Source organism: Vulpes lagopus, chromosome 2 (assembly GCF_018345385.1).
Source record: "Vulpes lagopus strain Blue_001 chromosome 2, ASM1834538v1, whole genome shotgun sequence".
Lineage (NCBI taxonomy): Eukaryota > Metazoa > Chordata > Mammalia > Carnivora > Canidae > Vulpes > Vulpes lagopus.
In genome coordinates, this window is record NC_054825.1 from 140,474,324 (window position 1) to 140,486,512 (window position 12,189).

The 12,189-nt window shown below is 38.5% G+C and overlaps 1 protein-coding gene across 5 annotated transcripts in view; it reads left to right on the forward strand.

Moving 5' to 3' along the window:
- TRPM6 (transient receptor potential cation channel subfamily M member 6) overlaps nucleotides 1-4,551 on the forward strand; it is a 155,187-nt gene extending 150,636 nt beyond the window's left edge. For all 5 annotated transcript variants that reach the window (XM_041744711.1, XM_041744710.1, XM_041744712.1 and 2 more), the window contains one exon: nucleotides 32-4,551. In XM_041744711.1, the coding sequence (XP_041600645.1) occupies nucleotides 32-165 (134 nt within the window). In that variant the 3' untranslated portion in view covers nucleotides 166-4,551. The remainder of the gene's footprint in view (nucleotides 1-31) is intronic.
- The last annotated feature ends 7,638 nt before the right edge of the window (nucleotides 4,552-12,189 follow it).

Sequence of the window (12,189 nt, forward strand, 5' to 3'; positions counted from 1 at the left end):
CCTGTAACTGTCTTCATTGTTTTCCTTGCAGATTTAAAAAGAAATGACTATTCCCCTGGAAGGATAACTTCCACTTTTGGACTTGATATCAAAATGGAACCCACGGAGGGGGCTCTGGCAAGGAATACGGAGAGGAACTCTCCAGAAGATGTCACACGACTGTAAAAAGAGAAGGAGAAGCGAGAGGATTCCAGCCGTTGCCCTCCTTCCCATGAAATCTTTGGCAACAGAGATGGATTGGAGTAACGTAGGTGACACCAGAGCCTCTGTCAGGATGGCTTTACCCTGTGGCCCTCCTTGAGACACGCCTTCTGAGCCTCAAGTCTCACCTGCCAAAAGACCTCACTGGTGTCTGATGAACGGGTTCTCCCAGATACTGACCTGGGCGCATGGTGCTCTGCATGCGCTCATCCTCCTGCAGTTTGGTGGGAAGACACTCAGATGATCCAGTGGGAAGACTGCTCCTTCCTACCTCATTGCTTTAGCTGGTGGCTTAGAACCCCTGGAGCAGGACGGGTGGGGGGTGGGCATCAAAGAACCAGGGAAATGAATTTAATTTATTTTCTCACTGTGTGTGCTGACTCTTTGCCCCCACTGCTGTTTGTTACCTCATCCGCATATTGTATTTTTGTGTGGACGTGGATATAAAAACCATCTGACTTCCTTTCTCCTTTCCCACGGCAGAGGGCTTTGAATAGCAACAACCAGCAAAGCAATGGAATGGGGAATGGGATGTGTTTGCACAGATGAGACCATACTCCTGCACGGTCTCACCAGTTAAAAAGGTAGTATCCTGGTGAAATCTAGATGCGTTTGAGGTTTTTTTTTTTGTTTTTTTTTTTAATTGGTAAATCACAGGATGCCTGGACATTTCAGGTTTTTTTCTGGAAGAAAGGAGAAAGGAAATCTAAAACAAATGCTCCTGCATGCTTTAAAAAAAAAAAAATACATATATATATATATATATATTTTTTTTTTTTTCTTAAAGGGGAATGAGGATATGCAGAATTAGGAATTACCAAAGAAGTATTTCCCCTTCCCTTAAGCTCAGGGGTACTATCAGTTAGCATTGACTAGGCAAACCTCTAAAACACGACTCTCTTTTCCAAAGCTGTGCATATAATATCATGGGCTAAGTTACTCTATTCGGTCCTCTGGGGAAAGATGGGGTTTCTTACTGAAAACTCGCTTTGAAGGTGTTCACTTCGTTCCAGTGCAGAACGCTGGTGGCTTAAAAGAGTGTCCCGGGGTGCATTTTTAAGTTAGGCCTCAGAACACGCCAATCAGTTTCTGAGGCCCAGAGGAAGGCTCCCAGGACGGTGCACTGCACAGAACCTTTGGGGAAGCAGCCATCCCTCTTTTGCACCCTCTTTTGCAGAATAAGCATGGACTTTCACACAAGGAGAGAGTGGAAGGGCTTGAAACTCCTCTTTATCTTTAGCCTTTACATGAGCTGGTTTGCTTAACCCACCTTCCTGTATTTCCAGGTTATACCTCAGGGGACATGTGGCCTGAGCACATGGGGCTTGAGAGCCACAGATTTAATTTGCCAAGGGTTGCAGTTGGTTCTTAGGCGATTTGGAAGAAACTAATTTGTACCCCTTTTACTTTTGGTCTTGGAAGTGGTGGTGGGCAGGACATTTGGGTGATTTCTAGATTGACAATGGGGATAAAATGTTAACGCTATTTTTCAGGACCTAACTGCTTTATCCTATTCTGCAAATCACTAAGAGATCTATTGGGTGCTGCACTGAACTGTGGAAAGAGGCAGTTTTACTGTCCAAGAGCCAAACTAAAGGCATTCATTGATTGGTCAAATATTTGTCACCTGGCATGGAACTTGAAAACAAATGCATTGTGATTTCAAATGCCTGTGTTGTACCTCGTCTTTTCTTTTCTCTTCTTTTCTTTTCCTCTTCTTTTCTTTCAGAAAAGCCACCAAAATAATATACTTATAAAGATGAAGTGCTGATCAGAGATCCCCATAGGATTGCTTGCATGCAAAAACTGATGTGACAGTCATGACTTTTGAGTGATTCATGACCACTGAAGGGTGGATGTCCATTCATTCATTCGGTCAGTTTTATTTTATTCGGTCAGATTTTTACCAAAGTGCCTTCTCTGTACTGTGTGAGCAATGAGGATGCAATGAACAGAGCATTTCTTTGCCCTTAAAAAGCTTTATGTCTCGTGTTTCTTTCTTTCTTTTTTTCTTTTTTTTCCCTTTGGTACCAAGTTTGGATTTCTGGTTAATACTTAAAAAAAAAAAAACAAAAAAAAAAGAGCCCTGATTTCTGTGGAGAATGTTGGATCCAGTGATGTGTCCCATGCTTCCTCTGCCAATGGGTAGTAGGTTCTGACTGGAATAAGTGAATTAGGGCAAAAAGAAGACCTAGCTAGGGCTGGTTTTAGGAACCACTGAGGAAAAACAAAGTCTACAATCCTTGCATGAGTACAAAGCCCATCTCACAGATGGGATCTGACTTGGGGGATCAGAGAAGCTGCCGGGTTCCCAGGAGTCCTTTCTGAGGGCATCTTGTGTACACATACTCCTTTCCAGGAGGCTGTATGTTCCTGGAGCGACTCCTGCCCCATGACATCTTAAAGCCTCTGTCCACTCTGGGGAATGAGATCAGATATAGTTTTGGGTGTTTCTTCCTCATTGTTATTTCCTGTGGTTTTGCAAAACAAGTTCTAGGTGACTAAGACTTCCCAATCAACCATTTACTGAATGTTTAAAAAAATAATTTTATTTTCTTGGTGTTTGTTAACCGGTTTTAGACGAGATGGGCCACTGAGGGTCTAGAAGGCATGATACAAATGCCCCATCATAGTCTCTTGTCTTTCTCCATCAGTCACTAGCATCTGGCACAAAACATGGCACATTATAAACTTCCAACATTATTTGTCGAAAGAAATAATAAAACCTTCAAATGGTAATGGATTTTGTTCACTAGGTAATAAATCAGATTTGCATTTTTAATCTAGAAGGGAATGATTACCAATTCCTTAAGACCCAACACAATTCTTTTGATCTCTCTCTGTTTTAATTTTCCAGGAAATAGCTTTTAACAACCTATACCTTGTCTATTGAATTCTCAACCAGTTCTTGCCCTTATCATTGTTGTGATACCAGAGTACAGTCCTTCTTACTGGCGACTGTTGAAATGAGATGATAACTTCCCAGAAACTGCCTAGAAATAATCATCACTTTATTACCCTTTGAAAAGAAGATTGATAGAAAAGTCATTTGAAAGATGGTTCATTACCATGCCCTAGTCCGATTTCTTTACTCACATCTATCCAAAGCATGAGAAAGGGAGGATTATTCTCTGAGGTCGGAATTTGAAGGCTGTGTGTTTGCCTCTTTGAAGTCTTGGTATTTAATTTTCTGTAGTCATTTCTTGGGCAATTTTCTAAGAAACTAGTTGAAGCTAATTTATCATAAGTTAAAGTCAAATGACAGAAAAGATTTTTTTCCCCCTTAACAGTCTTTTATTCCACAGAGGTTAGCTTCTGAAGGAAAATGAGACTTAAAATAGCATTTCAAATCTCCAGCCACATGGGTGGGTCCATAGAATAGAAAGCGTTCCGGAAACCACACTGGTTTTTTTATTTCGCACAGTTATTATTTTGTGACTTTTCTTTCCAGACCATGATGTAAAGATAAAATATATTTTTGTGAAATGCTCTCCTAAAAATAATTAGTAAGTTGCTTAATGTTTCAAAGAGAGATTTTTTTTTTTAGTCCTCGAGCAGTAACAGACCTTGGTCTGTATCATTGGCAGACTTTGGTATAACTTTATATAATTTGCCTAACCCTTGTCTTAACCCCTAACTCTGAAATGGAGATGAGATGCTTACCTTTTCAAACAAAGGTGAACAATAATGAGAGAGCATTTATAAAGCCTTTGAGAATCTCATTCACCAGGTTTCCTGTGCGCATGGGATCCAGTTCAATAAATAATAAGAGGTTTTCATTTTTGATATTATGTGATCATTATTTAATGTTTATAGAGGATGCTCAGTGGACCTGTTTCAGTGTAAACACAAAAGTGGTCTCTGCTATTTCTCTGTTTCCGAGGGGAAGAAGCTCATTGCTCCCTTTTTGTTTTGAAGCTTAATTAAATAGCTCAAAATCAGGACATTTACCATTTCACAGTATCTCCTATTTATTTTGCTTTTCGGTGTATTTAGGTTTATGCAGTTAATTTCTTTTGCCATCTTCTGCCTAAAAAAAGCCTTCCGGAACAAGTAAAGCCCAAATCTGGCACCATGACCAGTGATGCTTTTGGGAATAAAGGAGAGCAGGTTTAGAATCTTGATGTTTGTAAAGCTGGATGTTTTACAAAAATTCTAATTAATGGTGACTTACATTTTGTCAGTATGGGGCTGTTTAGTAATAAGAAAATTCTGGCCTCTAGCTTGCCAGCATCTTTTAGCAACTACAGTTGACCATTGAACAACATGATTCAAATTGCATGGGTCTGGGGATCCCTGGGTGGCACAGCGGTTTGGCGCCTGCCTTTGGCCCAGGGCGCGATCTTGGAGACCCGGGATCGAATCCCACATCAGGCTCCCGGTGCATGGAGCCTGCTTCTCCCTCCGCCTGTGTCTCTGCCTCTCTCTCTCTCTCTGTGACTATCATAAAACAAAACAAAACAAAACAAAAACAAATTGCATGGGTCCACTTATACACAGATTGTTTATAGTATAGTATTGTAAATGTATTTTCCTTATGATTTTCATAATAGCATTCCTTTCTCTGGCTTACTTTACTGTAAAAATAGAGTTTATAATACATATAACATTGAAAATATGTACTAATTGACTGTTTATGTTATTGATAAGGCTCCTGGTCAAGAGTAGGCTACTGATAGTTAAGTTTTGGGGGAGTCAAAAGTTATGCATGGATTTCCAACTGCAAGGGAGGTTGGTACCCCTAATCCCTACGTTGTTCAAGGGTCAACTATAGCCTCCTTTAGAATTTTCACCTTTCCCCAGTGATTTTTTTTTTTCATTGTGAACCTGTAGAAATTCCATTTGCTACATTAGTATCACAAAGTCCTCACAAGTATTATGGTAGAAACCCTTTAGCTAATGACTGTCCAAATGCCTTTCCATGGAGACATTTGGAGGAACCATTTATTGATATCATGTGATTGCATTTTGGCTTCTAATGAACCTTTTTCTCTGTTTCTCTATTGGTCATCGACTAAGAGTTTACACAGCCTCAGGATCTTTTGGTAACCAAAAGAAACTCTTGGTGTGTGTTATAGGCTAAAATGTGCCTCCCCTCCTTTCACCCCCAAATTCATGTGTTAAAATTCTAACAAAATTGTGACTGTATTTGACTTTAAAGAGGTAGTTAGATTAAATCAGGTCATTAAGGTGGGCCCTGGCCCAGTATTACTGATGTCCTTATAAGAAGAGGAGATTAGGACACAGACACACACAGAAAGATCATGTCGAGACACAGAAGGTGGCCACCTGCTAACCAACGAGAGACACCTCAGAGGAAACTGGACATGGCGACACCTTCATCTTGGACTTTAAGCCTCCAGAACTGTGAGGGAATTAAGTCCTTTCATTTAAGCCACCCAGTCTGTTACTTTGTTGTTATGGCAGCCCTAGAGAACTGTTATGATGTGTTGCCGTATTTTGGAATTCCCTACTTACTTTTGAAATTTTGTAGATAGGGGCTTGGGGATCAGAGATGCTGGTATCAACAAAGAAGAGGAGGAGGAGAAATGATTGTGGGATGCATGCATCTGCTGGAGGTGAGGATAGAGTACCACGGGTGGTGGTAGGACTAGTGAATTGCTTTATTGAGAGAGTAGAGGATGGTGTGTTCTGAAAGATCACATGAATGTTGCAGATGAAAACAAGCATGGGCTGAGCTTCATGAGATTGGATATTTGCTTACTGTTAAAGGGCTTCTGGGGATATCTTAGGGGATAGGGTGGGAATAGAGGTGCAATCCCTAGTTTTATACTACTGTTCAGTACACATCCTATTCAAGAAATATTTATGGAGGCTTACCATGTTTTATCCCTTACACTAAGGTTAGACTTATTAGATAAGACCCATTTCTGTCCTCAAAGGTCAAATAAGGACCATTGTCCTCCAGGACAAATAAGGAATTCACAGTATGCTGATCATCATTGCCCAGCAGTAATAACAATTAGAATGGTAACTTTTTAATGTTATTATTATAGGCAACATGTATTGAGCACTCATTATGTGTTAGACATTGTACTAAATGTACACTACACGTCATTTCATTTATCTGAACACCAACCTGATGGCTATGCTCATTATAAAGATTTGGAATACTGGTTAAAAGTTAAGTAACTTGATTAAATCAGTACCCAAAGGGGACCTAGGAGTTAAAGCTAGATCAAATCAGTAACATAGAAAGCTAGGTAATACGAGCCAGCACATTTAGTATGCCTTAAAACTGTAAAAATACTTATGAAGGAAATTAAAGATGACACAAAGAAATGGAAAAACATTCCATACTCATGGATTGGAAGAACAAATATTGTTAAAATGCTTATACTACACAAAGCAATCTACACATTTAATGCAGTCCCTATCAAAAACACCAGCATTTTTCACAGCGCTCTGGAACACACAATCCTAAAATTTGTACGGAACCACAAAAGACCCTAAATAGTCAAAGCAGTCTTAAGAAAGAAAAGCAGAGCAGAACATCACAATTCCAGACTTCAAATTATATTACAAAGCTGTAGTGATCAAGACAGTATGGTACTGGCATGAAAACAGACACATGGGGCATTGGAACAGAATAGAAAACCCAGAAATGGACCCATAACTAAATGGTCAACTAGTCTTCAACAAAGCAGGAAAGAATATCCAATGGGAAAAAGATAGTCTCTTCACCAAATCGTGTTGGGAAAACTGGACAGCCACTTAAAGAGTGAAAATGGACTACTTTCTCACACCATACACAAAATAAATTCAAAATGGGTGAAAGACCTAAACATGAGACAGGAAACCAACAAAATCCTAGAGGAAAACACAGGCAGCAATGTCTTTGACCTCAGCCATAGCTAATTATTACTAGATATATACAAATGTCTAATCAACACATGAAAAGATGTTCAACATTACTCATCAGGGAAATACAAATCAAAGCTACAACGAGATAGCATCTCATACTTATCAGAATGGCTAAAATTAACAACACAGGAAAAAATAGATATTGATAAAGATGGGGAACAAGGGGAACCAACCCTCTTACACTGTTGGTGGAAATGCAAACTGGTGCAGCTACTCTGGTGAATAGTATGGAAGTCCTCAGAAAGTTAAAAATAGAAGTACCATATGAACCAGCATGGCACTACTAGGTGTTTACCTAAAGGATACAAAAACACAGATTCATTTTTTACAGATTTTATCCATTTATTCATGAGAGACACAGAATACAGGCAGAGAGAGAAGCAGGCTCCATGCAGGAAACCTGATGCGGGACTCAATCCCAGGACCTCAGGATCATGCCCTGAGCCAAAGACAGACGCTTAACTGCTGAGCCACCCAGGCATTCAAAAAAAAAAAAAATGATTTGAAAGAGTACATGTGCCCTGATGTTTATAGCAGCATTACTGACAATAGCCAAACTGTGGAATGAGCCCAAATGTCCATCAATTGATGAATGGATAAAGATGTGATATATATAACTACATATATAACTGTATATATAACTATGTTTATAAATATATATATGTAATGGAATATTACTCATCCATAACAAACAAAATCTTGCCATTTGCAGCAACATGGACAGCACTAGATAGCATTATGTTAAGTGAAATAAGCCAGAGAAAGACAAATACTATTTGATTTCATTCATATGTGGAATTAAAGAAACAAAACAATTGAACATAGTGGGGGGCAAAAGAGAATCTTAACAAAAGAACAAATTGAAGGTTATTGGAGGGGAGATGGGTGAGGGGAATGGGTTAAATGGGTGATGGGTATTAAGGAGGGCATTTGTAGTGATGAGCACTAGGTGTTGTATATAAGTGATGAATCACTAAATTCTATACCTGAAATTTAAAAGAAGAAGAAGGAGAAGGAGAAGAATAAGAAAGAAGAAAGAAGAAAGAAAGAAGAAGAAGAAGTTCTAGAGCATGCATTCTGGAACAGATTGAATTGCAGATTTGAAAGTCAGGGCCTAATTTAGGTCATCAGATGAGAAAATCCAAACTGGCATCTGTGGAATGTTACCTTGTGTCCTCTGCATCTGTCAATATCAAGGAAATCTTTCCTGCACCTCAATGGCCACTTACAGACTGTGTAAGTCCACGGTAAAGCCTTTCCCTTTTGACATCACACAAGGTAAGTGCAAGATGATGAGTGGGTTCTCTTGAGTCCAGCATTGTGTCTGCCAGTGAAATTTTCTGCCTCTACTGTACTATTATTTATTTATTTATTTATTTATTTATTTATTTATTTATTTTGTTTTCCTAGACAATTAGATTTTTTTGGTCAATACAACAACTATTGGATAACATCTAGTGACATTCCAGTTTATCAAATATAGTGAAAAGTAGAATCTATGCAAACTACAAAAACTTCATCAGCCTGACCATCATCACACTGTGTCCCTGAAGGACTTGGCAGATGAATTATCATCAGAGGGTTGCTTGAAGTGCATGGATTCAGAACAAAGAGAGTTAGATAAATCAAGTACTTAATGGTTCTGGGCTAAGACATTCTGTTTCATCCCATCTTCTCCAGAGGGATGGGCCTGCTGGTGGGAGTGGAATACCAAAGCCTACAAAACTCCAGACTAATTCCAAAGGATGCAACAGAATTTCAGTTGATTCTCATTATGTTACATCTTTTTTACACTATATTGACTGCAAATGTGGACCAAGAAACATTAATTTTACAAGTGAGATACCAATTTTTTTCAGAAATGTAGAATTAGAAAATGTGAGAACTACAAAGACAGATGAAAGTAACGAGAGCCAAAGAGATTATGCTTCACTCAAAGTTAATATAACTATTGTCAGAGGAGGGACTAGAACTCAGGCCTTCCTAAGTCACCATCATTTATATTAATAATGATCGAATTTGCGTTAAGGCAAATGATGTTCTGTTGTATTAAAACCTTTCTCTGTCTTCTTGGGAAATATTCAGATATTTCTGTGACTAAGTTCTGAACTTGGAAATCTTTATATGGCTGTCATTAAGATGAGTCAAATGAGATTTAATTGTTTATACTTCTCAATAAGATTACTACATTAGATAGGTGACTTCAGAATTCTAGTTGCAAACTGATACTGCAAATTAATGATTTTAACAATTCTTTAATTTTATGTGTGTATGTGTGCTTGTGTAAGTGGAAAGTAGCTATTTGAATACCAGGCTTGGGTAACCATTGAAGATATGTAGTGAAAAGATTGTATAAGACCTGGATTTCAATGAATCTGTCAAATATTCATTTACTGAGGATGATTTATTTCCTATTACCATAAAAAGTCTCTTAGACCTGTGGCATGCCTTGAGTTTTCCTAGGATGGGTTAATGGGAATGGTAGAAAATTCTCTAGACTTTGGAGATAGTGGACTTAGGTTTGAATTAAATCTTTACCACTAAAAAATTTGTGATCTTGGGCAACTTGTTAAACCTCTCTGAACCCATTTTATCATCTGAATATGGCAGGATAATCTGATAATATACTGACCTGTGTTTCTTCTTGCTATTTTCTGTCCCAAGAAGGTAGGTGGATGCACTTGCCTCAAGACATGGCTTACTACAGAAGTTGCAAAGCCCCAACATGACAACCTCTCACTAAGATTTCTGGAAAATTGATAGGGGCTAGAATGCGGAGTTGATGAGGCAGAGGAAGTCTACCCTAGGGAAAAGAAGAGGGATTCATTCCTGTAGATAGGAAAGATGGCAGTGTTTTCAGTGAGGGGTTTAGGGCTTGTGAAAGGGCTGGTTCACGGATATCAGGAGGACTAAGAACTACGGCCTGAGAAGTCACAGGGAGCATTACATGTCCATGCTAGTCATGGATCAAATGGAACCTCTTGCCTCTCAATGAATCATGTAGGCTGCGATCAGGGGCCTGATGTCCTGAAGGTTAGAAGACCTTCCCTGTTTTCCAACAAATTACCTTTGTTTTTACTTGTTTTATAATTGGAAAGTATGACTGAGATTGACTCTTATCATTTTACAGAGAGGAAACTTCTTTCTAGATTTAGAAAAATAAAGAAAGGTGCCATTTCTTGTACCTGAGCATTATAGAGAACATTATCTCTGCAACCTAATCTCTACCATGCAGGATTATTTTGAGAATTAGAAATAACGTACATAGAGTACTTAGGGCAGTGTCTGGCACAAAATAGACTTATTGAGAAATTGTTAATAATCATTATTTGAGACATTTTTATTTCATCATCAAGACAGCCTCCAACTCAAGATTGGTGGAGCTAGAGCTTCTTTCTCTTTCTTTTTTAAAAAATAGACTTTATTTTTTTAGAACAATTTTTGGTTCACAGAAAAGTTGAAAAAAAGGTACAGAGATTTCCAGTATACTCCTTACCCCAATATATGCATAGCCTCCCCATCTGCTTCTCTTTTCAAACAGAAGACTAATATGATAGTTCATAGGATTGGTCCTAGAATGCCAAAACTAAGAGAGTCCTATATTAGGGAAAACTAGGCAATAACAGTAAACACCAAAATGTGGTGACTTAACACAATAGACATTTATTTCTTTCTTACTTAATATTCCAGGGCCCAGGCTGACAGTAGTTCTTCCATTTTTAACAGATGGATCCCATGATTGCCCTTGTTGCATATCCACAGCCCTGGGTCCAGAAGGGGTTCCAAAAGGGTTCCATGGAGGAGACACATGGGAGGTTTTATGGACCATCCCTAGAAGTGAAACATCCTTTTTTTCATAACACTGGCTACAACTCAATCACAAGGTCATGCCTACTTGCAAAAAGGCAAGTGCAGTCTAGCAATATATCTAAGAAAAAGAGAAATAAGAATGTGATGAATAGCTAGAAATCTCTACCAAATTAGGGATTATCTAGTCTGATCTAATTCCTCATTTGAGTGAGTGTGGCTCTGAAAGTGGAGTGTTTTTTGGTAAGGCTTTGGAGAGTGGATTTTTTTCTTACTTTCTTCAGAAATCTTTAATAAGTTCTCCTTATTTAGGACAGGACACATTTTTGACTAACTCTCCATATCTTGTACCAGCCATCTTCAAAATATCATCATATATATTCCCTATTGCTTTCCCATAATTCATTTATAATGGCAAAAACTATTGGACACAAGGAGTAAAATCTAATTAGAATGAGAGTAGGCTTTACTGAGCACTGTTAATTTGGTGACAACTATAAAATATGTCCATTGTAACTTTCCTTCCGCTGCTTGAACCCCACCCATTTTCCGCCTTATCATCCCTTTAAGCAACATCATGTGAAATCAAACATATCTTGCCCTCATTTCTAAATTGCATACAATCAGCTAGCAGGCATAGAAGCAGTGAGGTAAGAGTAGAAATTTACATAAGAAGCCTATTAATATACTATACAAATGAGGGTCCTGTGGAGAATGTTAATTCATTTCTTACACTGAATGGCCATGATCACTGTAAATTTTCATCACGGCAAGAGCTAAGATGGAGGTGGAAAACTTGGATGTACATAAGAGATGGGAATTGACTACATTTTATGAAGAGAGTTATCACGTACCTTTTCCACAAAGTAGAAGACCTGAAAGGGTGCTTTGACTTTAAAGCTTACATGCCAGGGATCCCTGGGTGGCGCAGCGGTTTAGCGCGTGCCTTTGGCCTGGGGCGCGATCCTGGAGACCCGGGATCGAATCCCACGTCGGGCTCCCGGTGCATGGAGCCTGCTTCTCCCTCTGCCTATGTCTCTGCCTCTCTCTCTCTCTCTCTCTGTGACTATCATAAAATATATATATATATATATATATATATATATATATATATATATATATATTTAAAAAAAAAAAGCTTACATGCCCCCCAAAAAAATTTAAAAAAAAATAAAGCTTAGGTGCCTAAGCTTGAAAATAATTTTCAAGAGTCATCTTGGATCATTTCTTGAAGTGCAGTGGGTGGGGAATTGAAACATTTAAATAAAATATTTCAATTTATCAATTTTTAAAAGG